The following is a 26,338-nucleotide window of genomic DNA, read 5'->3' as shown; positions in this document are numbered from 1 at the left end:
TAGTAGCCATGGATGCGGATATGGATATGGAAGGCCTCTGAACAACGAGCCTCTTGGACGGAGTTCTCGATGGAGCCGAGGGAGACCCCTAGGCTAACAGCGAGGCTAGAAAGCCAGGGCTGGACTGTGAGAGGCTCTTGAGACAATGATTAGAGATTGTAGCGCCACCAGGCGTGTCGTAGTTCAAATTCCAGGGAATACTAGCCAGGGACCTGAGCGCAATTTCACGAGTAGCAGGGATAATAGTATCAAAGCGACGGCCAACAGCGGGGCCTTGTCTGAGTGTGATAAACTGCAGAGGCCAATGTGATGTGACGGATATGATCAAAATTGATGAAACCGAAAACGACCAAAATATCTAGCAATGGTGAATGGGGAGAGATGAGAGATGCTGCTGCTGCTGCTGATGTTGATGATGATGGGGAGGGGAGGAAAGGGAAGGGAAGGGAAGAAAGCTTTGTAAGTTAGGCAACGTCAATAAAAACAACAACAATAAGAGCCACGGCAACCGCAAACCTGCATATTGCCATCCTTCTGCAATCTTTCGCAGTTACAGGCCGTGCCTTCTATTCATTACCTTTCATCAGGCATTTCGAATACCTTGAATAAGGTGTTTTTTCTCTTGCAAATTCAGCAACCAAACGCCATCTGAACTCTATCCATAACTGTAACCTTCATAAATCAATTGTCGAGTCCTGTCACAATTTCAACGGCTTTAGTCTCCACGATCTCAACGTCGTGTCTCATTGGTCGACTTATAAGATGACTGCCCCAGAGCGGAAGTCCCACTGTGCAGCTCATACGTACATAAGTTCCAGGTGGGTTATACGTGGTAATCCACTTCAGCTCCAGATGTGTCTAAATAGAATCATCATCTCGGTACTGCGTCTAGCCTATTACACAGTTAAATATAAGTTAACCCGCTGATTATGACAGTCAACATCTAAACTTTATCAAGTCTTTGGAATCTTGGAGTCCATACCAAGCCTGCCGCGTTCTAGACCATCAATAACTCTCTGTATTCTTGGGCTTTTATCTTCTTGGCTAGGTAGGGTTGAGTTAATGAGATCCACTTCTGCTGCTCATGCAGTTCCAATTTCCAAATCACAATCACAGGTAAATATCCACGGGCATACTATATCATGATAATTGCTGTGAAAGTTTTATTTGAGGGCTCAAATCAAGCCAGTAAACTCGCAATGGATATTGTAATTGTTCTGTGTCTTGACTAAATAGTCCAGAGAAGGTGTGGGCAATTAGCTTTGAAGACGACATGAAGTATATGGCCACCTATATCGTCGCTCCATAAGGTACCAATAAGAACTCTATCGAATATTGTAGCTACTAAGCCTCTACGACCTGTTGAGGGATACATAACTAAACAAGCTCACATTCCCTGTCCAGTCTGCGATAGCTCCATCATATGTCCTCGAATCGAAAACAGTTCTGTTGCGTCCTTTCAGCCAGATGGAATCAGTGAACCAGCGCTGATAGGTGAATGCATGCCCCCTCTTGAAGTACCACCCCAGGGTCCCCCAACATCCTGATGCCTTCGGGTTGGGAGCTTATCGCCAGGGACGGGAAGTCTAGATGTCATCGAAGAACAAGGCTGATTTCCGTGTTAATCTCATTCCTCGTGCTGAGCAATCATTCATCCGGAAGCACCCTCCCAAATATGAGTTCAGCCGTTATATAGGTCCTGGGCGGCAGTCGAGGCATCATCGGAGCGTGACGGCAGAATAATGTGCTGAGGATAGCTGGGAACTGCAAGAGATTGCTGTTGCCTGGCTCAAAGATGCCAATATCCAAAATCAACGTCGTGGAGGTGACAAGGAGCATGCGGTGTCTATCACATAGATGCTGCCTATAGCACATCCCCATAGAAGCATCTATGAATCACAAAGCACCCTATAGACTGCCGGAAGACATGTCGGCTTTCGTAATTTTGACCATGACTAAGTCTGTTCACGACTCTTCTTCCTCGGCTGCGGCTTCTGCAGCTTCTGCCTGGGCTTGCAGGGCTGGCGCATGCTCTGTCGGAATTCGGACTAGAGTTTGGGGCAGAGGCCCTGTTGAATCTTCCGAGACGTTTGTAGGATCGGCTGCCGTCTTGGCTAATTTAGCTATTGGAAAGTTAGACAAGATCAACCGTCATAAACTTTTGAGAACCTACAAGAAGCCATGTTGATAGCACGTAGCACATTATGCCAGTTTCCAACAACGGCTGCAATTGCTACTGAGAGTCAGTTCAAGCACTGAACAGCTTCACATGAATCTCTACCTTCTGTTCCATCAGAAAGAGTCGACAGTTTCTGTTCCAAAGCTTCCATTTGTGTTGCGACCGCTGCGCTGAGCTCTCGAAGCTCTTTGAGGTTTTCGAGTTCGGCCTTTTTCTCCTCGATTCGCGCTAATAATGCTGGGGACTGTCCACTCGATGATGCAGACGCGCTCGGGGCGCGCATGTGCGAGGAAATCGGTCGCGTTGGATATGACATGGTCGTATCTATGGCGTGTCACCAAACTCGGAATAATTGGCGACGTCTTTAGCAGTCAAGTCGAATACTGCGTTTCCGTCCAGCAATGGTGGGGTTCAACGTGGGGAGTTCTGTCACTGGGGCAACCGGTAACCAAGCGCTATGACAAAAACAGTTACGACAGTAAATAGATGCAACCAAAAATTCCCTTTTTCAGACCGACACCCAACAACACTCTGTGACTTGTGCGAGAGCATATCAGCAACGTCCCTACTAACTCCACAGGAAGCCTCTGCTCACATTGTCGCGATCCATCGCATTATGAGCTATGGCTAGACTGAACGAACCCCCCGTGTCTACGGACAGTCTCGAAACGCGTATGTTGCAACATCTAGAACTCCTATGAGTAACATGACGCGAGCTGACCATGTCTTGTAATCTAGTTCGAAAGAAACTCCTACGCCAAAACCGCGATCTTGCAAAATCAAACAACATACGTGCCCTCCGCATCCGAGAACTCGAGAATGACTGCGCCTGTATGCTATCAGAGAACCTGGAGCTCAGAGGTCGTATCATAGAGCTAGAGAAAGAACTTGAAGATAACGACACTCGACGAATTGCTGACCATGCACTTGCTATCAAGGCAAAACTTGAATCCCAACTCACAGAATGGGGTACCCTTCTTGCTGGCCTTGGTCTTGAGCCACCTATGAAGCGACACTCTCCACGACCAAGAAAGTCGACAAAGCCCAGGGTGAGCTTCAGCTCAGCTCGACCCAGTCCCTCACAGCGACGCCTCAGAGATATGGCCCGTGAAATTGAGGAACTGGGACATATTTCAGAAACCAAGTCCTACCCGAGACAGTCCATGAAGTGAGTCATTCCATCAAGATAGACAGAAGTTCTCTCTAACAAGATGCAGCCAAGAACAAATTCTAGCACTTCGGTCAGAGGCCGACAACGATGACATGGCCGACACATCTCAGTCACCAGACATTGGACCTCCTCCTGTCTCCCATTTCATCGAGGAGGAAGAGGAGCCGGTCAAGGTTGACTCGCCCACACGCTCACGCCCTTCAACAACATCTACACCAACATCCGTACAAGAAAGTCCCACAAGGAAACTCGCACCACCCGAAAAACTTACATCACCTCAGACCACCAAGACCTTACCGAGATCACCTTCGCCCGAAAAGAAGCAACACCCGAATGTCACCAAAGCTAAGGAAACGGAGCCGGTCAAAGCAAAGCCCTTGGCAACCAAATCAATCGAGACAAAGGTACAAGAAATTATTGAGGAAATCCCGGTACCTCAACCCCAGCCAGTAAAGGTTGGATCAAAGCGAAAGCTCGCCGCTCGAGATGATATGGTTACGAGCAGATCTCAGAGGGTAAATAACGAGAACGAGCCCCCACGAAACACTATTGACAAGCCTTCAATCCGTGAGAAAGCTGGAGGCCGAACATTGAAAGAACTCAGTAATATGAGAAAGGACGCTCGTGAAAAGGCGAATGCGACAGGCGCAAGGAAACCCCTTGCAGCCAAGAGCACCAACGACGATTTGACCTCGCCAAGGAAGATTTCCAAGCCAGTTGTGACTGATGAAGTCGCTGCAGCCAAAGCGGATCTCATGAGATCGAAGGCTTCCCAAGAGCGGCCTAAGTCCAGATCCAAGACCTTGGCTCCTATCACCATCGAAACGGCACTCGAGCCTCCTACAGCCCCTGAAGTTGTGGAGGTTACATGCGGACTCACAACACCTTTCACAGACCCAGCACTTCTTTCTCCCAACTCACCAGATACTGCCGCATCTCAGGAACCCGGACGAGGAGGAACACCTCCACCTGGTGACGTAAATGCGAGCAGAGAACCAGCGAGGCCCAGCAGACGAAATAGGACCGCAGTCAGCTATGCAGAGCCTAACCTCAGAGACAAGATGCGGCGACCCACCAAGGAGATGCTCGACGCTGTTGCTGGAGAAGGCAAATATGCTCGGAGGTCTAGTGTAGCTGAGCAAGCCCCAGATACGATCCGGACGAAGCGTGAGAGCAGTGCTGAAGAGTCATGGAAGAATCTGCCAAATGCCAACGCCACCAACACAGGGAACGAGCCTGGGAGCATTCCCGCTAGTCCTCTGGCTGGCAAAGGATCATCCCCTGAGGTCCCTAAACCTATAACTATGCGTGGGGGAAGACGCACCTCTATGATGATTCAAGACATTGTTGCCAGCAGCGAAACCTCACACGAAGATGGAGAAATTAAGGAGGAGACGGCTTCTGACACTACTGGTGTCAGTGAAGTTGATGTTTATGAATTCACACCCTCGTCACCACAAAATGATGAAGAAGCTTCTGTCGATATTAAGAAGAAGGTCACTACCCGTCGGCCATCGCGGCGTGTCTCTTCAGCAGTTCACGCCGAGGATGGCGTTGGAGCTAAGGAGCGAGCCTCATCTAGGCGGAGGAGTATGATGCTGTAATGATGCATATTGCAATAGCGGGAGTTCGGTAGAGCATTTGGGCGTTCTTGTCATTTGTTGTTCTTGTTTATTCAAAAGGAGTATGTTGCTTGTCGGCGCTGATACTGCTTCGCTGGATCATAAAGACTGGTCACATGCCCAAGATACCTCTACAAAGCGATGGATAATGGTGTTTATTTTTGTTAATATCTGTATTTACAGTTTTTATGTCTTTATTGGACAAACAGAAGACCCAATTGGTTAACATTCGGCAGTTCGCCTTGCCAATTGATGCTTTGTTGGATATGAAAGTCCCATCTCGTGGTCTTCCAAAGTGTGACTGGGTATAAATTCTGCTGCTGATCTTGAATACGTCGCTGAATGTAAACTCCCCCTATCTATATGAATTTCATGATGATCCTCCCACTGAAGGTTCAACTGGTTTTGTGTATGTAACCTTCTCAACCGCCACGTTCTCGTTGCCCTTGTCGTCCTTTCGTAATTGGTAGACGTATAGGGTGAGGGAAATGCCTTGGACCTAGGGTAGTCAGTAAACAAACTTAGGCACAGACAAACAGTTTGGAAAGCACATACATCCATCAAACAGAAGCTTGGTGTTGGCTCCTCGCTTTCCAGTCCCGATCCCTCTATAAATGCGCCAGTCGCACTTCCGGGATTTACAAAGAACTTGTCCATATACTCGAAGGCATCAAAGCGGTGAGTGCCACCCCAGCACAGAACATCCACATCCAATTTGTTCGCCTCAGCCAGAAGAAGGTCAGGCTCATTAGAGACAAGTGTGAAGCCCTCTAGGAACCCAATTCGAAGGCTTCCATGGGTGACAACCTGCGTCAATGGCAGGGAAGTGGCCTCGACGTCATAGCGGCCTTTAACGATCTTCAGATCGGGGGAGACGGATCGCAAGTACTCGTACGTGTGCTTATCGGTCAAGTTTCCGAGGCAAAGCGTCTGGCTGATCTTTCCGGGAGAGAGGAGCTTCTTGAACTACAGATACAGAGACGCTGTTAGCGATACGCGAGACTTTGGAAGCACCGCGCGTACCTTGGCGGGAATGTCGAGCGCCCGATCCGGGATATGGAGGTCTCCTATGACAAGAATGAGGAAAGCCATGATGCTTCTCTAAAGATGGAAGAGAAATCGAGGCTATAGACGTATTTGCGATTGAGTAACAAGAGGCGCGAGCTTCTAATACCTTACCCAAGGTCAGCTCCGAGGGGCACAGCTACAGCCTACAGCCCAGTACGTAGGCGCTCGGATACAGCGGTAAGCTGACGCCACATCCTCATAACGGGGAGGATGTCAGATGTGGCTTAGCTTCTTCCACTGAGAAAGTCCACATCAAATCCTTATCGGTTCAGCGGGGTGCGATAAGCAAGTAAAAATTTGGGAATTTTTGGCTGGGGTCTCTTTTCACCGAACGATTAATCCAGTTGGTGGTTGCGCATTGAATTGCTCAGAATCAAGATGGCGACCCCTTCTCTGGCTGAAAAGCTGGACAAGATCAAGTCCCCTGGACTTCAGAGTCAGAAGAGGGTATGCTTTACTTTACTTTGTCATCTCCAGCGTCTGCAATCTCGAGTCGCACACTAACAACTTTTGCTTGTAGACTGTCGTTGTACTTCAGGCCGTCGAGTCGACTCTCAAGGAACAGAACACGGCCCCTACACCAACAGGATATTTCGCTGCTCTCCTCGCCCTTCTTCAGCAGGCGAACAGCAATGACGCCGTGAACCCAGAATTGGCGACTCCCGTCGTCTACCTTCTCGACGTTGTTACGCCTTATGCCCCACAACCTCTTCTCCGATCCAAGTTTACACAGATTCTTACTCTTCTCGCCCCCGTACTTTTGTTGCAGGATGCCGAAGCCCCGTTGTTGCGATCGTCCATAGGATGTCTCGAATCTCTTCTTCTGGCCCAGGACGCTGCTTCTTGGGAGCTATCTGTCTCCCAAATCGGTCCTCGACGAGCTGTTGCTGGACTCTTGAACATGTCTGTTGACCACCGACCAAAGGTGCGAAAGAGGTCGCAAGATGCTCTGAAGACGGTTCTTCGAAACCCCCCTCCGAGCCCCTCCCTGGATCATCCTGCTGCCGACATGTGCGCCCAGACTGCCACCAAGAACCTCGAGGATCTCGCCGCCAAGATTGCGCAGGCGCGCAAGGGACAGAAGGCCGATGTTAGCCATGACCCTGCTATGATCCACGCTCTCCAGCTGGTCAAGACTGTTGCGGCTGCCAGTGGTGGCTGGCCTAGCAAGAAGATCGAGTCTCTGTGTGAGCTCCTCTTGGGCATCGCAAAGAGCGGAAACGAGTACATGACCATGGCGTCTTTCGAAATCTTTGAGATGATCTTCGAGGGCATGACAGATGAGGTCTCATCAGCCAAGCTCCCGCGACTTATGGAAATCATCTCCGAATTGCGACCAGCTGCCAACGACACCCAGCTTGTTCCCCCGTGGCTCGCCATTCTGTCACGAGGATACGACGTTTCCGCCCAGGTCGAGCCTGAGGAGACTTTCCAGAACCTCCCCCAGCTGTTCGATATGGTCGCCCAGTTCCTCGAGGCGCCTTCCGAGAATATTCGAATTTCCGCTTCAGAATGTCTAGTGTCTTTCATGGCCAACTGTATCCCTCAGAATGTTATCCTTGAGCCTTCAATTTTCGACGAGAAGGTTCTCGAGAAGCTGGCCAAGTCAGCAGAGTCTCTTTTGACCGTTCAGTTCCAGGCTGCCTGGCTCCAGACTTTCAATGTTCTGGGAGCGATGTTTGATACTTTGAGATGGAGGTCTTATCCTATCATGATGAACGTCACGAAGACTATCGGCGAAATTCGAGAGAACGGTTCTTTCCGCAACAAGAAGGAGGCTGATGAGGTTATTGGAAAGGCTATCCGAGCCATGGGTCCTGAAGCTGTTCTCTCAATTCTTCCTCTCAACCTCGCAAAGCCAGCAAAGGGCCAGCCAGGCCGTGCTTGGATGTTCCCTATTCTAAGAGATTACACTAGCAACACAAACCTAGCTCACTTCAAAAGTGAGATGGTTCCTCTCAGTGAGGCTATGTTTCAAAGAGTTCTTGACCATGGACAGGCTGAGAAGACAATGGAGGTCAAGATTTACGAAACAGTTGTCCAACAGATCTGGTCTACTCTCCCCGGCTACTGCGATCTTCCTCTGGATCTCACCGAAGCTTTCGACCAAGGCTTCGCCGAGATTCTGGCCAACCTCTTGTACAAGCAAGTTGAACTGCGACTGGATGTTTGCAGGGCACTAAAGACTCTGATCGAGTCCAACCAAGCTATTGCCAATATCGAGGACCAGGAGGAGAATCTTGTTCTTCAGAGCCGAGTCAGCCGCGCTGATGCCAAGAAGAACCTCGAGTACATTTCAAACTTTGCAGGCAACATGCTCGCAGTCCTCTTCAACGTTTACACCCAAACTCTTCCTCAAAGCCGAGGTCCTATTCTTCAGACCATCAACACCTTCCTTAGCATCACACCCAACGCCGAGTTGATGGAGACTTTCGACCGAGTCAGCACCATGCTCGCCACTGAGTTAGAGAAGGAGAAGCCAGTGGACAAGAAGAAAGAGAACCAGAAGTCCAAGGATCATATGCCTTCAACAGCCCAGACATTGATGGATCTTGTCATCACAATGTCCGTTTATCTTCCCAGGGAAAGCTTCGCCGCTCTTTTCAAGATTGCCGAAGTCATCATCAACAAGGAGGAGGAGCCTCAACTTCAGAAGAAGGCTTACAAGCTTATCCCTCGTCTAGCGGATTCTGAGATCGGAAAGGCTGCTCTTCAGGAGAGAAGTGCTGAGCTCCAGCAACTTATCATCTCTAGCACCGAGAAGGTCTCAGCTCCTGCTCGACGAGAGCGCCTGGCTGCCATTATCGCCCTCCTACCTTTCATTCCCGATACCTCTCTTCACTTCATTCCCGCTGTGCTTAGCGAAGTTGTCATCTCTTGCAAGGAGAACAATGAGCGTGCCCGTGAGACAGCATATGAGCTCCTGGTTCGCATGGGACACCGCATGGTCCAGGCTAATGGAACACCCATCGACAACAGCAAGGTTCCCCACATGCCTGACGATTCCCCTGCTGGAACCGCTAATATCGAGGAGTTCTTCACTATGGTCAGCGCTGGTTTGGCTGGCAGCACACCTCACATGATTTCAGCTTCTATTACGGCCATCAGCCGACTTCTATATGAGTTCCGAAGCGAACTAAGCGACGCTACTCTATCTGACTTGGTTCAGACCATGGATCTCTTCCTTACTTCCAACAACCGAGAAATCGTCAAGAGCTGCTTGGGTTTCGTCAAGGTCTGCGTCATTGGCCTCCCTGTCGAGCTCATGCTCCCTCGACTCTCAACTCTCGTGCCCAACCTCATTGTCTGGAGTCATGAGCACAAGGGTCACTTCAAGGCCAAGGTCAAGCATATTCTGGAGCGCATGGTCCGTCGCTTTGGTTACGAGAACATTCACAAGAACACACCTGATGACGATAAGAAACTGATTGTCAACATCCGCAAGACCAAGGAGCGTTCCAAGAAGAAGAAGGATGCTGCCAAGGGTGAGAATGACGGCGACGATAGTGACGACGACGAGGCTCAGCCCAAGCGCCAGTTCGAGAACGAATACGACCAGGCCCTTTACAGCAGCGACTCTGATGACGATGATGGTGAATCCGACGATGAGGCTCCTAGGCAAAGGAAGAAGGCCCAGAAGGGTGGCAAGACATACATTGTTGAAGACGACGACGAACCTCTCGATCTGCTCGACAAGAAGGCCTTGGCCAACATCTCTTCTACTAAGCCTGTTAAGATGCGCAAGCCCACACGCACCAAGGCCAAGGTCGACCTCGACGGCAAACTCATCCTCGGCAAGGACAGCGACGACGAGGGTGCCATGGATGTCGACGAGCCCAACCCTGAGGCTTCAGGCGTTGGTGCCTACGTCGCCGCCCTCAAGGGCAAGGATGTCGCCAAGCGCGGTCGCGGAGGCAAGCTCAAGTTCTCCAACCGTCGCACCAAGGACGACGATGACGAGGACTTCGAAATGGATGACAACGACGTTGCGGCAGTCAAGAGCAGGATCAGCCCTGGACGGGATAGGGGCAGCCGTGGAAGCTTCCGCGGTAGAGGGGCCGGTCGTGGTGGAAAGAGTGGAAGAGGAGGCATCGCTGCAGGACGAAAGGGACTTGGTGTCGAGAAGAGACACGGAGTGTCTGGCGTGGGAAAGCCTAGGAGAGGACGCAACTAGATGCCATAGTTATACCCCTTCGATGCGTCATGAGGTTCCGGCATTCGTTTTATTTTTCAAGTTCGAGTTTAGATCATGGGTTGTTTTAAGGTAAATAAAAGTCAAGCAATCATGAAGTCCATTCGTACACGGTTCATCGCATTATACTTAAGTAGTGAAAAGCGTGCCTCTCGAACGTCTAATAATTGAAATGCTAATCAAGTCTTTCCTCCGAAGCGGGGTATCATCAGATCATGCCATCGTCCAAAGTTCATTCCATCACCATCGCTTTTGCCGGACTGCTATGTCAACAATGTAACCTCCGACGCCTGTTTTCATGCTCAACGCGCTCAAATACTTTACGCACATGCATTGTCATGAGCAAAACAAACAGTATCCGCAATTCTCCAAATCATCCTGCAGCATTACTCAAGCACAATTACATCCTCCATTCGACGCGGATGTAGAGGCCGAGGCTGTCCGTCTCCTCCAACAACGGGCTCTTCTCGGTAGTAACGATGCACTGGCTCCCGATGTTGAAAGGGTTCGGGTACTCGTTCTTCGTAACGACTGTATCGTGTTAGTGTCTTTCTGATTTGATGAGCCACGCTCTGCTTACACCTCGCGGTACGGTTCGTAGCCTGGTGCCAATGGCTCATTTATGACCGGACGAGGCTCTGGGCCTGGTGGGTTATAACAGATGGGACGAGAGTCTCGCTCAAAGTAACTTCTAATATCACCTCGAGCCCCTGAAGACACATGGATATGAGCTGGTCCGACCCGGTTGTCCGTTACAATAGGGCGATGTCGATCTTCCAGAGGCACGCGATTGATGGGGATCATCTCGGTGCCTGGTACAAGCCCGGGGTTTTCCTGCCAAGGGCCCGCCTGTTGCTCCCTTGCAACTCTATATGGCTCCGCAGCAAGTCTGAAGCCAGGCCCTACGTCATCACGGGATGATGGCAAGTCTCCAGTTGAATGAGCTGGGACTCGTTCATAGAACCCACCACGATCTTCCATAACAACTGGGGTATCACGAACTCCTGGTCTTTGTGGCTCGTCATATGGCCGACGACTTACTAAAATCCTCGCTGGGTTGTTCTGTGTTCCACGCGATCTTGTATCATAACGATGTGGAGGATCCAAAGGAGCCGGAGGAGCAGGTATTCCATGAGATCTGGTATCATAGTGATGCGCTGGGGCATTGAATATGTGACCACGGGGTGGCGATGGATGGCCAAAGATTTGGTGGGGCCTATCTCCATGAACCAACGTTTCACCCATTACAGGTCGTGATATTTCCATGGGCTCGCCTCTTGTAAGAGGGCCTCGCAATGGAGAGGATATGATAACTGGATGCTGCATACTGGTGGTCATAGGCGGTTCATTTCTGAAGCCTTGTCCCCGAGGGGGCACTGCACGCACAAAGGATGGTTTCATAGTATCAGGAGACCCTGGCTCAATGGATTGCACCAACATATCCTGTAGTCGATCGGCCACTCTCGACACAGGCGGATGAGTGCTAGGTGGCGCGTCATAAAATGGTGACTTTACCTTGCGGGCAACTTGTGGCCCTGAACTTATAAAATGGCCATTCGCGGGATACTGAGGTTTCCCAACATAACCGTTCTCATAAGGTGCAGGTCCCGCACCTCCAGCAACAATTCTGAGCTGGGATGGAGCGGGCAAGTCATCGCCCTGGGGAACCAGAGCCGTAGGCGGCGGCGGCGGACCACGGGTATACTGAGGGGAGGGTCCTTGGGGAGATTGGGGAGCTGGCTCTTGTACATTGCGGCTTCTGTCAATGGCGTCTTGCCAAGCAGCTTGATACCGTTTGAATCCGCGCTGTCCTTTCTTCTCGGCGGATGTCTTACGCTTTGTTTTCTTCACCTTTCCTTTTGGCTTTGGCGTGGCGGGTGTTCGTGGGCCCTGGTCAAGTCTGGGAGATTGGTGGTGACCGGGACCAGGCTGGCCAGAGATATTCTGTACAGGCCTGCTGGGAACGGGATTCGTAGAATGATACACAACCTCTTCGATTGATGAGTCGGACTCGTTGCCAGATTCCTCACCTTCTGAGTCGGAAATCACAACAACTTCCCTCAATATCTCATCCAGCTGGTCCCGGCCGCTCTCCTCATCTCCTCGCCACTTGACGAGGGTGTCTAAACAAAGGGCCTCGACAACTTTGCGAGCATTCTGCCATGTGGTCTCCCTCAGCAGAGTGTCATACCTTGTGTGAGTATGACGAATATGAGCGAGGACTGCAAGTTGAACCCTTCGGGCGAGTGTTATATCATCCGAAAGGCCTACTTTTTCCTTGTTGTTTTTGTTCGTTGGATCCTATAAGAATAAATACCTTGCCTGTATGAAGGTGTTAGGGAGGAGAACAAACCCGTCTGAAAGCATGTTCGATGATCATCCGTCGATCGGTGTTTGGGATTCTGGGAAATAGATCGCGCAAGGCAGCGTCAACTTGTGCATCGTACTCCTCTTGAGATTCGGGGATGGGTTCGGGAATACCGCAAGCGGCTGGAAGCATGTTCTCCATGACATGTCCTAGACCCGCCCTGGCTTCCTCGACGATTGTTTCTCTAACATGATGTCCGATGCGATGGACTTGGTGAGCCAAAATATTTGAGCCGGATGCTTCTTTGGCGTTCTTCATGTGGCAAGGTTAGTAACAGAAGGCTGAGACGAATACATCTGTGCTTTGCATACCGATACTATAAATATCATGGCATCTTTTTCTCGGGATAGTTCTTTGCATGCTTGAGTTAGTTCAGGGTTGCCGGCAGGGACAAACTCGAAACCAGGAGGGGGTGTTTTCTTTGTAGTAATCTATACATGTTGGTGAGTGCTATGATGACCTCGTTGCGTAACAGTCGCATTATACCTGGAATTCAAGCTTCTTTTTCTTGTCCTTGTTTTCAACAAATTCGAAGTACGAGTGATGTTTCGTTGTCTTTGGAAGAGCTGGTTTGGCAACAAAGCCAGGGGGAACAGGTGCTGTATGATCATACTGAGATCTTTGTGCACGTCTATGCCTCTCCTTTGGGCCACCTGCCACAGCCGCGGGCAGGTTTCGTTTTTCTCTCCCCATTTTGTACGGCTATGGTCAGCTTACCATAGTGGCGAGTGATAGATTTTCAGTTGATATGTTCCGACGAGGGTACTGAAATAGCAACTTGATAGGACCTTCTGAGGCCTGGTAGAACGCGATATGTTTGCAGAGGACGATGCTCTTTGCGGTACCTGTTTGCAAGTGCAAGCTTGGATGGTAACCGTATCTTCAAAGTTGGAGAACACAAGCAAAAAAGAACAGGCTGTCGCGATGCGATGCTGCGCAATACTCTGCCAGGTATGCTATGCAATGCGATGCAACAATGAAATGTGACGGCCGAAACTGTTTCAATCTTTCACGAGTCGCAACAAGGCACAGATAGATAGACAGACACGGTATATACAAACCGATAAGCGCGTTCCAGTTGACACTTTGGCCGGGCGAGGAATATGTCAGACACGGCTGTTCAGGCGCGAGTGCAGTTGGGCGCGCACGGTTGTAGGACGTAAGGCTCCGACGACGTGCTCCAGATGCATGCAGATGCAGGCGAATGGGGCCCTTGATGGATGGCCTCAAGAGGCTGAAACTAGAGGCAGGCTGTCTAACGGAGCCAATCACGTGCCAGGCCATTTCATGATCACGTGAACGCCAGCACGTGATTCATCATGTGATCTTGAACTGTTTCGATCTCGAGTCCATTGAGGCGCAAGCAACATCCACGAGCATGGACCAATTTTTATTACAGCAAGGACAGTTTTCAAGCCTCCTTGCCTCTTACCTTTGCCTTATCACGGTCTTGGCAGAGGCTATGAGCTTGCTAAAATTTTCTTTGGCCAGGATCGTCAAGATTAAGCTCTCATCACCGCCGGCAGTTGTATTAGATCTGAGTAAAGCGAAAGCGAGGTCTTGGCACAAGGTTGAATCAAGAACTTCAGATCGGAAATTGTACGGAGTAGATAGATGGCCGAGAATCCAAAGAACAACCCCAAAAGGGGTAAATTCTCGAACCGTAATGTGAACCAGATGTTTCAAGAATGGTACCGATAATCAGTCGATCGACCATAATTCGAGACTCCCGCCACGGCAGAACCACCTAGCCAAAGCTTGTTCGAGGCTTCCGGTAAGTGGGATGAAGTGACGGAACCACTGTCGACGAAAGAAGAACCGTCGTTTTGTGAAACAAGTCTCGGTTGATGCATAGCAAAGCGTTTTGGATGAAACTCATAATAACGGCAAACGCCGTATCCTCTTGTGTCATTATCCATCATCGTCAGGGGCAGTGGAGAAGATACAGTAATCAGGGCGGCAGTTGAGCCAGTGCCAGGGCGACCACAAACTGGGAAGTTCTATTTTTGTCGAGACTGTCGATCGGGTTGTCTTGTCACAGGAATTCAACACTCATTGGTTGGGAGGTGGCGAAAAAACAAACCGTGTTTGAGGCTTGGATGTCAACACAGATCCGTTCCGTACGGATACTAGCAGCGTTGTAAACGCCGAAGATTACTCGGTGCCTCCAACATCTAGAGCCCGGCGACGGCATAACGGCGTTGCTAACACCCAATGTCATTCTTTGTGGCACGACGGTGACCACCAGAGAAGATGAGTGGTCCAAACCATCTCAAGAACGACGATCATTGAGCTTACTAGGGAGCCAAGACTCCAACTCTGATGACACAGCCTCATGGGTGCCCATTGATGTTACTGTGTGGGTTTACACGATTATAGCAGCGTGGCACAGTAGAAGACAGTGGGCAAACAGGAATAAAGAGCAAGCAGAGAGAGATGGAGCAGCCAGCAGCGTACGGAGTAGAACAGAAGAGGAAAAGTGAGCAGTGGGATGGACTAGGGGACTCTTCAGGCTTCTGAAATGGACTGTGCTCGTGGTGGTGGGATTTTGGGATATGAAGGCGGTGGCAGTGCAATCGATAAATGATATTGATGGTGATGGTGATCCACGCAATGTCTTTGCGGTAAGGCAAGACCTTGTCTGTTCATTTCTTATGGAAATGAGCGATTCCTTCCTGATGATGATATGATCCAAGTTGGCAATGCATCGCTTGAAGGAAAAGTAGCTGCATCTATATCCGTACGGAGTACTTGAGCATCGTAATAGTGGACTCTGGAAGCAGGAGACAAGCTTTGGAAAGCATACCAGCCAGTGTAAGGGCACAATTCCATTGTTTTGTACAGCCACGCTCGGGTCGGACGGAAGACAAGTTTCAGTACCCGCCAACGCTGATCAGTGAATTGGCTGGTATTTGTTGTTTACCTGCACTCCAGTCTGTATAGTTCACACTTCGAGGCTTCTTGTAGCAAGTCGCTGACGAGCATTCCAGCCATGATACATACCTACCTACTTAACCGATAGCGATGGGCTGCCGCTTTGCCGTCCGGTTGGAGCAGCCGCCGGATTTAACGGTAACGATGAGATTGATCTTCCCTTATCACATTGAACCATACCAAAACTATTGGGCGGAGGAATTAATTAGCCGTGCTTTTGTCTGCATCAAGCTTGATAACCTCAAACAGGAGGGGACGTTGGTGTTCAGACGCAGGCAGAAGAATAATCAGCCTGAGGCTTGACCAGATTAAGCCCAGGCCACGAAGCCTCAGAGGATGAGAGACGTAAGCTCGTAGGTGCATCTGCAGGTGAAGTCGGCGATGGACCAGAAATGCATACGAAAAAGCGCAGCCAAAGACGAGCCATGAGACTCTGAGGGACCAAAAAGACCAGCGCCGTGCCTCCATCATGGGCTTTTTGGCACCAAGCCTGTCCCAAAGGGGCAGTTGAGCGTCGTCATCCTCAGGCCGCAGCGGCGCAGACGTCTCTCGTCGTTCGTTTCGCTCTCTTGTTGGAGCTAGACTCTCGCAAGACTCGCACCTTGCTCGCTCCGCACCCCTCGGAGGGCGAAACAGGGATACGCTCGCTGCTGTCTCTGAGAGGCTCGGTCGTCAGAGACTCATCTTGATTGGCCTCTAGAGTTACGGCGCTGCCTCAATGAGTTATCCACCTCCTTGGCCCTTGGCTTCCACCCTTGGCTTGCACAACCCAAGAAAAGAGCTGACGCGTCCTCACTCCTCTCCCCCTAGTCGGATTCCCGGCCGCCGATCCATCCCTGCTCCCTGGTCAGCCCTGACAACGGCCGGCGTTACCTGACAGAGAGACCTGGATCTAGCGGTTCATAGCGCTTGAATGGAATCAATTCAGGGGCCGAGTCCCTGGAGTTGGGGGCCTTGAGCATGTTTATAGTGGATTACCTAAGTGGGCTTCAGTGGCTTTCACCAGTCTCTTCCTCCCTGACACGCCGGCCCGGCGGGTACGTACCGCCGACCAAGGCACCCACCCCATTCATAGAACACGGTTCCCTCCCCAGTTCCGGATTTTCTGCCTGGTTCCATCTTTCCCCTTCTCAACTCCCAAACAATCGCTTCTGTTACAGAACTTCCATCTCTCAACAACTACTACTCACTACTTTTCAACGAATATTCTAAACAACATAACACAACGGACCAAATCTATTGCGACAATTCTCGAGTCCACCGCTGACTATCACTTGGGCGACGAATTCAATCTCTCACTCATCACCAACACTACACCCTCCGGTATCGCCGAACTGATACAACATGTCAGGTCCTGGCCAGAATACCGTCGATATCGACGCTCTCCTCGATCTTACCGAGTACGATAACTTCCAATCTCCTGCTACTTCAGTATCGCCATCAGGAACATCAAAGGCTACCTTCGCGAGCCCTATCTCAGCCGCTGTTGCTGCTCCCGCCACCACAACTGCCCAGAGCCTGAGCGGTCCCAGTCACAACTATGACATGTACAGACAACAGACTGGCTTTGTGCCCGGTGCCATCGCCAACACAATGGCTGTTAACCAGACAAACAACACTGGCTACCAAGACTTCCGCAACATCGACTACCTAACCACCTTCAGTCCCGAGGCCGATCTGTTTGATTTCAACACATCTCCTTCGCAAGCTACTTTGGGTGCTTCGGATATGGATATGGACTTCGAGTCGCAGACCGAGACTCAACAGTTCTTCACTGTCGACCCTAGCAGCATTGAGCAAGAGAACGCTGGCCTTCCTTCACCACCCGTTTTGCCTACACAGAACAATGGCCGTCTTTGGCCTGGTGCTCACTCCCAAGCCGCTCTTGCCAAGGCTCAGCAACAACAGCGACAGCAGCAGCAGATCATTCAGCAACAACAACAGGCTCAGCGCCATGCATCGCAGCCCAAGTCTCGCGGCAAGGCCCCTCAGCCTACCGACCCCATTGTTGAGCAGAAGATTACTCAGCTCCTGAACTCTATGCGAGCCAAGCCCTCAATGCCTGAGAGCCAGGCTACCAGTCCCATGACCAACCTTCCCCGATCCAAAAAGGACGAAGAGGAGATGGATGAGGATGAGCGCCTCCTGGCTAGTGAGGAGGGCAAGAAGCTCAGCAGCAAGGAGCGACGACAGCTTCGCAACAAGGTCTCCGCTCGTGCTTTCCGTTCCCGCAGAAAGGGTAAGTTTGCTACGTCACGTATAATTGAAACAGATTGCTAACAATGTCCCAGAATACATCACTCAGCTTGAGACTGAGATCGCCAACAAGGTCAGCGAGAACGGTGACCTCCGCGCTCAGAACCGTGCTCTTGTGGACGAGAATAAGCGTCTGACTGACCTCACCCGCATGCTTCTCTCTTCGCCTTCTTTCTCCAACTTCTTGGACAATCTCAGCAGCAACCCTACCGCTGTCCAGCAGACTCCTCAGCTCAAGGTTGAGCCTCAACCCGAGCAGCGACAGGTGCCCAAGGACATCAACCCCTACAACGCTCAGCAGTCTTCGCAGCATCAGATTGGCATGGCCATGATCCCCGAGCAGAATATGGACTTCTCCATGCTCACTCTTGATGGCTCTTTCAACTTCCAGCCTCAAGTTTTTGTTGTTGACACTCCCGAGCTTCCTGATGCTATTGACGCTTCTGTTCTCTCTGGCAAGACTTCCAACTTTGCTGAGCCCATTTTCGACTCTGAGGAGGAGAAGCTTGAGGTGCCCGCTATTGAGCGCCCTATTGAGAAGCCCGAGGTTTCTGAGCCCGTTGACGCCGCACCTATTGATCTTGAGTTTGAGTCTGACCCTGAATTCGCCCTGTTCCACACTGAAACCGCTCCAACCACCGCTGAGCAACCCAAGGAGTTTGATTCTGAGGGTCTATCGCACATTGACATCTTTGGCGGTGTTGAGTCCGAAAAGGTCCTTGCCCGTCTTGAACTTGTCGATGCCGGTGAGGAAGAGTGTATCGCTGCTTTGGCTATGGCTCGCGTGCAACGCATCAGCGCTAGCTGTGACGCTGTCACATCAAGGTTAGAACTTCTTACAATGGACCTGTAGAGAGTGGTTTAATGGACTGGGGAGTGGGAAAAGGACATGCACTAAGCGCTTCATTACTTTCTTATTGTAACTTTGGGATTCCCAGCGGATTGGGATGGGATCAGGCGTTTCTGGCACAAAGGATGAACCGCCCATGCGAGGTGTTGTCGCATTATTTGTTTTGTTTTATCTCCTACTTGGAACGATTGATGACACAGGAAAGTTGTGTATAGTTAGATAGAAAGGCCTACCGCCGCTCGATATCACAAATTAAACATTAAAGGCCACGATCTGTCCTATTTCTATGTGATGTGCTCCGTACTATGCCTTGCATACTCTCTTGCATCTCTAACGTGACATTAACTAGCGCTGACCTACTGCTGTTTGTAAAGACTGCCTGCATGGATCTCGGCAAAAGAACCATGACGAGTGGCTGTGTTGCATGTTAGTAACCGTTCGTTGGCTCTGTTAAGTACCGTATCATTCCGTTTCTGGTTCAGTGATAATTGCAATGTCCCTTAAGTCTACGTCTCCAGTTCGACTAATGAGTCGATGTGCTTTTCGAAAAAGAGCTCATGCTAGTGATTTGACGATATACAAAGAAACTAATTCTGCGCCGTCGATTGAGGTTTCGCGAAAGCGATCTAAAAGAACTGGGCCTTCAAGTTTCGGTCTGCATAGCATTTCTCACCACCAACGTTCAACATCTCATTCTAGGACTCTTCTCAAAATCAAGTCTCATTGCTCGACTGTGTCTCTGATTTCATCCATGGCCGATGTTGTCCAGCCGCCAGAAACGACAGCTCCAGAGTCATACGCCTATACACCATTCACAAATAGCTTTACAATCCGCATTCTGACTCTTGAGCCTGGTACGGGCAATGACCCATTAGTCGGTCATCTCGGCTTTGAGAACCTTGATCTCAGTCCGCAATATGAAGCCATCTCATATTGCTGGGGTTCAGGTGGTCGATCCTCTGAGATTATATGCGACGGAAAGCCGCTGCCATTGACGGAGAGCATTGAGGGTGCCCTACGCCGTATGAGACATGCAACTACCCAGCGACGCTTATGGGCGGATCAAGTCTGCATCAATCAGGATGATATTGCCGAACGAAGTCAGCAAGTCAGTCTGATGAATGCTATTTACAAGGGGGCGAAGCATGTGTTGGTATGGCTCGGGGAAGACAAGGTAGGACATGGGAAGGCGGCTATGGAGATGATTCACTACCTTCACGGAGTGTTTAATGATGAAGAGCTGCATAACGAGTTCAAGAGAGCTCATTCAGAAGATTTGCTGAGCCAGGATAGAAAACCTTGGGTGCCGTTCTCAAATCTATCGAGGCTGCCATGGGTGAGTTTTATGAGAGACCCTGAAGAGCCTTGTACTGATGAGAATAGTTTAATCGTATATGGATTGTTCAAGAAATAGGAACAGCGGCACCAGCGACTCTTTACTGGGGCGATGCAGAGATCGACTGGGAGATTCTGTCGTCAGTTGCAGGCATCTTGAATACGACTTATCACTTCCTACGCTCAAGATTCGCCGTCTTTACACCTAACATCCGATATTTATATCAACGCTTCGTTGAGCCAGAGGAGGCATATGATGTCAACCATAACCGCGCAGCCTTCATATACGAACTTCACCGTGCAAGACATCTCTTATCCAAAGACCCTCGGGACCATGTCTACGCTTTTCTTGGCCACTTCTCCATCCATGCTGGTAGTTCGAGCCTAGCAGAGTTGGTGGCGGATTACAGCAGATCGATAGAAGATATCTATTATGACGTTGCCGTCAGGGAACTCTCTGGGTGCGAATCACTTCTGCTGCTGTCTGCTTGTCATGCTATACCAATTACTTACAAGAAACGGATTATGGAGAGGGGAGATTTACCAACTTGGGTTCCAGACTGGCGTGTTGTGCCGTTGCATCTCATGGGTACACCCGTGACTCCTCATAGAGCATCCGGGGAGTATCGGCCTCAATTATGCATCGACGAAGAGACAAGAGCTCTTCACATCTACGGTGTTCGCTTAGATCGTATCCGTCGACCATCGTGGATCTTCTGGAACAACGCTTTCCACTTCCGTCGCAACAACCCGTTTCGTCTCCCTATCGAAGCCCTATGGCGAGATATTTGTGGTAGAAACCTACCCTTCAACCTACGACAACGCTATCGAAACGGCGACTCAGCGTTCTTCGCCCTTGTGCAAACACTTACAAACGCATGTATCGGAGCAGATCGCTCACGGCCATACGAGAGTATTCCCAAGGAAGAGTGGCTGGCCAACGGCGCAGCGTATCTTGTCCGCGCGCTGGATAAACCTGGTGCTGTTTCACCAGAGATACAAGAGCTTGCGCAGACGGGAGACGGGTTCAAGTGGAGCCATGAAGCAACGCTTGTTACGCGGTATCGAGGCTTTGCGATAACTTTTGGGGGATGGTTTGTTGTTGGGCCGGATATTATGTTGGCTGGAGATGTGGTTGTGGTGTTGTACGGAGGTAGAACCCCGTTCTTGCTAAGAAGAAAGGACGACGGGACGTGGGTACTTGTCGGGGAGTGTTATGTACATGGGATGATGAATGGGGAGGCTTTTGACCTTGATGGGGTTGAAGAGGAGGAGTTTGTTATTGTGTGAGGCGTGTGGGATATAGATACCCCTTGGATAGTATCCATACTGTCATTTTATTAAACCAAGATATCTAGAGATGATTACTCCAACAAAAATAGTGATGTTGTTCTTGACATCCAACCATTCAATCATCATGCAATGTCCAAACTTTGTCTGTGCTCAACTGATAGTCTCAGTTCAGTCAATTTGAACTACCTGTTATATAGCAACGGTCCTTTCAGTTTATGCCACATATGGCCAATGATAAGCATCTCCAAACGAGTGTATATGCAGATTCGCCGATACCAACGCCTATAAAATCCATCCCAGTAGGTATCAATAGCTCGAACGATTGTAAGAATCAAAGGGTATAACCGTGCATGCAAAGTTCCTCGTCCAGTTCCAAGTTCCTCATATAGTTTCCCTAATCACTCAAACACACCCTACCTACTCAAACGCTCTCGCGAGCCTTCACTGGTGCCGCATTCATAACGCTGATGTCATCGTCGCTGTCATCCAAGGATCGTCTCTGGGGAGGAGACCCCATATCCTTGGTCACGATTCCAGAAGTCTGAGGAGGTATCTCATTTGGACTTCGGAGTTCCCAGCTACCGACGCGTTCATGGTGAATGCCCTGCTTTGTCACCACGACATCCGCATCTCCATCTTTCTTTTCTGGGCCCTTGAAGCCTCCTGCGGTACCTCCTACAGCAGCGGCACCGTGTGTTGACTCCTCGGGACCCTTGCGACGTAAACGAAGACCGCCGCAGACACACAGGCAGATGAGTAGAACACCCAGAACAGCGATCGCGATAATTGCTCCAATGACCCCTGCGATGACTGGCCCAATCGAAGAGTCATCTCCCCAGTTGGAGCTATCCGAGTCGACGATGATGCACCAAGGAGCAGGCGTCGGGCTACAAACGTCGCACCACTGGTTAGGTGATATTCCAAGGTTGTTCATAGTCTGCATGAAACTCGAGTATGCGATGCCATCAGGACCAGACTTGAAGATGGGCTGGTTCTGAAAAGACTCGTCCGCATCTGCTGAAGCACGGTAGGACATTCTCACACGAAGACTATCTGTGGCCGGTTGCTTATCAGGATCATCTGGGTCTTGACCAAAAAGCTCAAAGACCAATGCTGCGCCAGGCTTGGGAAGCGTTGACCAAGGCGCCTGGAACATGTTGTCTTGTGTGACAAGACCTGAGAGTTGAATAAAGCTCACGATGGGATCGAGAGAGCCAAACATGAGTGTGAGTTTGTTGTAGCTGCTTCCCCAGCGAATGTTGCTCTTGAACTGCGATGCGACTTTGTACGCCATGGTTCGGCCGGCGACAGAGTAGAGAGCACCAAGTTCGCCGCCGTCGTCTGAACCGCGGTAGCTGTTTTGTGCGCGCTCCATGGACAAGGCATAAGTGTTCAGAAACGACAGCGTTGAGTTGGCGTTTTTGAGCCCCTCGTGGACCGTCTCATTGTGTCGATACTGATAATCGACGAATTCCCAGAGCTGGTAGGCATTCCAGAGATTGGCGTAGTCAATGTCAACTGTGCCATCAAATGGAGCAGTAGAGAAGAGGTTTTGGTAGAAGGGCAGAGTTGAGTCATAGAGCTCGTCGAGGCCGGTTTCCTGCGTTAAGTTTGTGGTGATCTCTGTCTGCCATGCTGAACATCTATAAGTGCCTTGTAATCTGTATTGTATTAGTCAAATGCAGGTAAGGAGGGGGATGCCAATGAGCATACGAAGTTGACTCTGGATCGTAGTATCCAGGGGCTCGAATGCTGGGGTATTGATATCCGTCTAGAGGATATCCAGTCTTGTTGTCGCTAGAAGCCAAGTTCACGGCGATTTCTTCGCCTCCAGTGCTGTTATCAAAGGCATTTGGTGTTGGTGGGTAGAAGCCCTGCATAAAGGCCAAGGCACCAGTCGATACCCATTCATCTGACTGGGTAATAATGTCGAGGTCGTCATTGTCAATCACATCAGGTTTGAGATTCTGGAGATAAGCGATTTGAATGCTCTGATAGTCGGAGTTGTTCACACCGTCTGGGATATATCGAGCACGGAATGCAGTGCCTTGTCGCAGCATCTGCTGAGCTCCCTCGGGTGTCAAAACGGTACGAAGATTGGCAATTACGGGTGTTCTTTCGCCGTGGTTGATGAATGCGACGGCAGCCCAGACCTTTTCGCCAGTGCCGGCGGATTGTGCAATAACGCCATGGGCGAGAGGTAAAGCTGCGAAGAGCTTGAACATGATCATATTGAGTGTTGTGTCTTATACGACAATACAGTGGGGAGTCAAAGTCAACTATAAGTAGGTAATCAAATCAAAACTCTTCCTTCACCACGAAGAGGTGAGAGGCAATTGAAAGAGAAGAGAGGCAAAGACTCAGCTCAGCTCAAAAGAGATGAGAGGGCCATAGATAGGTAGGTAGGTAGGTAGCTTATGCTGCAGCTACCATCTGCAACTGACCGTCATCCATCCACCCAACGCCTGATGCAGCTCTAACAGGACCGAGGTTCATGTACAAGTAGCCAACGCCTAGTCACAGCGGCACAGAAACTCCTCGCGACATCCCATTGGGACTCCTCCAACAAGGCTGGCATTGGCGGCGGGCGGGGGAACACGATAAAGCCATGGAGGGCCGGCAAGTGACGAGATAGGTCAGCTCACCATGATGCCATCCAATGGCTGAACTAAAGGATGCAGCCCAGCTTCTTTGATGCTGTAAGTTTAAAAAGGGCCAAGATAGTGCTGAGTGCGGGGTGACATGACCGGACAGAGGTGGCTGGGAAGACGATAAGCTCAGTGCCAACTGCAATGTTCAAGATCTCGATGGAAGAAATATTGAGTCAGTGACTTCAAACAGCCAAGGAACTGATCCATTCGTGATAACAAGTACCGAGACTCATCAAGGCTCACTTTGGGATTGGCTTTGACCGCTGACTGCGCAGATCTATCCGTAAAGAGAATGCTTACTGCGGCGGGGTTTGCAGGTCGCGCAATTGAAGAACATCCTCGTGACATGGAGTAAGACAGAGAGGGCTACGATAACATAAGGCTAATAAATCTAATTCTTTAATACGAAGAATATCTTTTTGTAGAACAAGATATTGACGTCAGTTGTCTTGAAGCCAGCTCGGAGCTAGTTACGCCCACTGACGGCACTTGTAAGTGGCTGCACGGAGTAACCTAACTTAACATGGGGCTCAACACCAATTCCTTGATATCCGGTTGGTGTTTGAGAAGTATTTTGACTTCATGCAGTGATTTTATTGTATCACTGAACACGGCATTATATTAGCCACTCTATGAATAAGAGCTTTTGAGTGTCTCACTATGTCCATGGACTATCGCGATTTAGAGGTACGACGACTCTCACCCCTGGTTGGCGGCTTAGTGCAACTGCGAACCTGGTTGGCATTGGATACACAAGCATGACCATAAGTCCCTTTCTTTATATTGGTGGCCCGAGATGGGTTTGGAGAACACATATAGGAGGTTTGACAAGATAAACATTGCATGCCTGGTTACGGCGTTTCATCACAAGGTACCGGGTGTTGAGCTTCCACACAATCAGTCTGCAACGCCGGAATGGTTAATACAAATACTTTTTTTTTTTTGGAAGCCTGTCGGATTTGATACGACGTCTGAAGCCAAGCCAATATTTCGGCTCGATGCCGGCCCATTTGGATCTGGTCTGATCGTCTAGTCTAAGGAGTGTAGGGTTCCCTTGATCTGTGAAGCCACGTTTTCACGAGCGATTTCTAGAGCTCCTGTCTCAGACAAGATGTAGGGGAGATATATACCATTCTCTCAGCATATCTTGTGAACCAGTCTCAAAGTCAACTTGGGATTGGTCGAACAGTCGACTTCAGCAAATGAAGACAATACACAAAATAACGAGTTGGCAAGGGTTAACACTTTGAACATGTGATCACCTGGCTAGTCGTGGACCAACAAGGATGGGCAGCTTAGACCCTTCGAATAACGATGTAATACACATGTGCTGTGTGACTTACTGACTTGACTGTATCACGATGAGGACTTCGTCTGTGTCGACTACACCCTCCAAGTCCTTAGCTTGCGATCATATCATGCACGATAAGGCACGGAAGTGGACTCTTTCACTGTTAGTCATCAACCCCATCGTCTCAACAAAGGAAACTAATGCTGAGCTTCATGGACAGCCAGTAACGGCTAATTCACATTTGCGCAACTGGCATAGTGATAACGTTAGGTGAGTTATCAACCGAGTTCTCAGCTGGCAAACTTCATCAGCAGTTTACTATGACGAAAGGATCGGGGCTTGAGTATCAGCAGTGGTTGACTATGAACAAAGACATGAGCACTTCTGCAAAGTCTTGAGAGCAATGAACATGAATCTCCATATCGACTCTACAAGTAGTTCGTGGGAGAGACTAAATGAGAAAGCTTCAAGGTCTCCTCCGATGGCCCTGTCGCCGGCGTGTCGGTCAGATATTCATAGAAACAGCATCAACACTACACAAAGGAACTAGCAAGCTGCGATAGAACGTGCTGTAGAAATGCAATAGAACAATGGATCAAGTTTGAGTTTGTTATACAATAGTCTTGACGTCGGGATGGAAGTACTTGTCCAAGTGACAACCCTCAATAGTCAACTCGAGCGAATCATGATAGCTTAGATGTAAGGGTGCATATGCAAGACATGGACACTCGAGCTGGTCGATTGGGATAACACAAACGATACAGTGAGTTAACAAACATGAAGAACAAAGCGGAGCTATGGCGACGGCAACCAACAACCAGTCAACCCAGCCCTGAAGCAGGGACCACAGATGGGGGTGAGGGTGCTCGTGAGCTAATGTCGCCTACGTAAGGTGGGACAAAGCCAGCCTGGCCAGGATAATCGGCAGTGGACGATGTCCCCAGCTTTTGGGTCCTGGGTTTCAGATGCTAATCTTATCAATCTGATCAATCTGCATCAGATGAAGATCTTTAAACAATACACAATAAAGCCTATGTTATATGTGTGTCTAGAAAACAGAACAAGTCACAACATTCTCAGTGACAAATATAAGACCATTATCCTTTATAATATTTGATAGTTTGATAA

General features: G+C 49.8%; 7 protein-coding genes across 7 annotated transcripts; 3 read left to right on the top strand and 4 right to left on the bottom strand.

Annotated features, from left to right (window-relative positions):
* Positions 1 to 1,965: 1,965 nt before the first annotated feature.
* On the bottom strand, positions 1,966 to 2,462 carry FSUBG_1266 (dash complex subunit dad2; the record flags this gene model as incomplete). The annotated part of the gene is made up of 3 exons (XM_036677469.1): positions 1,966 to 2,123; positions 2,174 to 2,233; positions 2,282 to 2,462. The coding sequence occupies 3 exons, from the start codon at positions 2,460 to 2,462 to the stop codon at positions 1,966 to 1,968; spliced, it is 399 nt and encodes a 132-aa protein (XP_036543163.1).
* Positions 2,463 to 2,802: 340 nt separating this feature from the next.
* On the top strand, positions 2,803 to 4,954 carry FSUBG_1265 (Shugoshin; the record flags this gene model as incomplete). The annotated part of the gene is made up of 3 exons (XM_036677458.1): positions 2,803 to 2,851; positions 2,918 to 3,347; positions 3,397 to 4,954. The coding sequence occupies 3 exons, from the start codon at positions 2,803 to 2,805 to the stop codon at positions 4,952 to 4,954; spliced, it is 2,037 nt and encodes a 678-aa protein (XP_036543162.1).
* A 388-nt stretch (positions 4,955 to 5,342) lies between these two features.
* On the bottom strand, positions 5,343 to 6,064 carry FSUBG_1264 (VPS29-like protein; the record flags this gene model as incomplete). The annotated part of the gene is made up of 3 exons (XM_036677447.1): positions 5,343 to 5,471; positions 5,528 to 5,938; positions 5,996 to 6,064. 3 exons carry the CDS (start codon positions 6,062 to 6,064, stop codon positions 5,343 to 5,345), a joined length of 609 nt encoding a protein of 202 aa, XP_036543161.1.
* Positions 6,065 to 6,418: 354 nt separating this feature from the next.
* Positions 6,419 to 10,214, top strand: FSUBG_1263 (ribosomal RNA-processing 12; the record flags this gene model as incomplete). Its single annotated transcript, XM_036677436.1, has 2 exons — positions 6,419 to 6,487; positions 6,561 to 10,214. 2 exons carry the CDS (start codon positions 6,419 to 6,421, stop codon positions 10,212 to 10,214), a joined length of 3,723 nt encoding a protein of 1,240 aa, XP_036543160.1.
* Positions 10,215 to 10,618: 404 nt separating this feature from the next.
* Positions 10,619 to 13,293, bottom strand: FSUBG_1262 (uncharacterized protein; the record flags this gene model as incomplete). Its single annotated transcript, XM_036677425.1, has 5 exons — positions 10,619 to 10,763; positions 10,813 to 12,533; positions 12,586 to 12,852; positions 12,912 to 13,031; positions 13,087 to 13,293. The coding sequence occupies 5 exons, from the start codon at positions 13,291 to 13,293 to the stop codon at positions 10,619 to 10,621; spliced, it is 2,460 nt and encodes an 819-aa protein (XP_036543159.1).
* Positions 13,294 to 16,878: 3,585 nt separating this feature from the next.
* FSUBG_1261 (heterokaryon incompatibility het-6) lies at positions 16,879 to 21,265 on the top strand (the record flags this gene model as incomplete). Its single annotated transcript, XM_036677414.1, has 4 exons — positions 16,879 to 17,773; positions 17,826 to 18,615; positions 19,340 to 19,976; positions 20,024 to 21,265. 4 exons carry the CDS (start codon positions 16,879 to 16,881, stop codon positions 21,263 to 21,265), a joined length of 3,564 nt encoding a protein of 1,187 aa, XP_036543158.1.
* A 424-nt stretch (positions 21,266 to 21,689) lies between these two features.
* On the bottom strand, positions 21,690 to 23,499 carry FSUBG_1260 (uncharacterized protein; the record flags this gene model as incomplete). Its single annotated transcript, XM_036677403.1, has 2 exons — positions 21,690 to 22,929; positions 22,982 to 23,499. 2 exons carry the CDS (start codon positions 23,497 to 23,499, stop codon positions 21,690 to 21,692), a joined length of 1,758 nt encoding a protein of 585 aa, XP_036543157.1.
* Between the last annotated feature and the right edge of the window lie 2,839 nt (positions 23,500 to 26,338).

The sequence above is a fragment of the Fusarium subglutinans genome (genome assembly GCF_013396075.1).
Source record: "Fusarium subglutinans strain NRRL 66333 chromosome Unknown NRRL66333_c0000006, whole genome shotgun sequence".
Classification (NCBI taxonomy): domain Eukaryota; kingdom Fungi; phylum Ascomycota; class Sordariomycetes; order Hypocreales; family Nectriaceae; genus Fusarium; species Fusarium subglutinans.
This window is presented reverse-complemented; position numbering and strand designations above follow the sequence as displayed.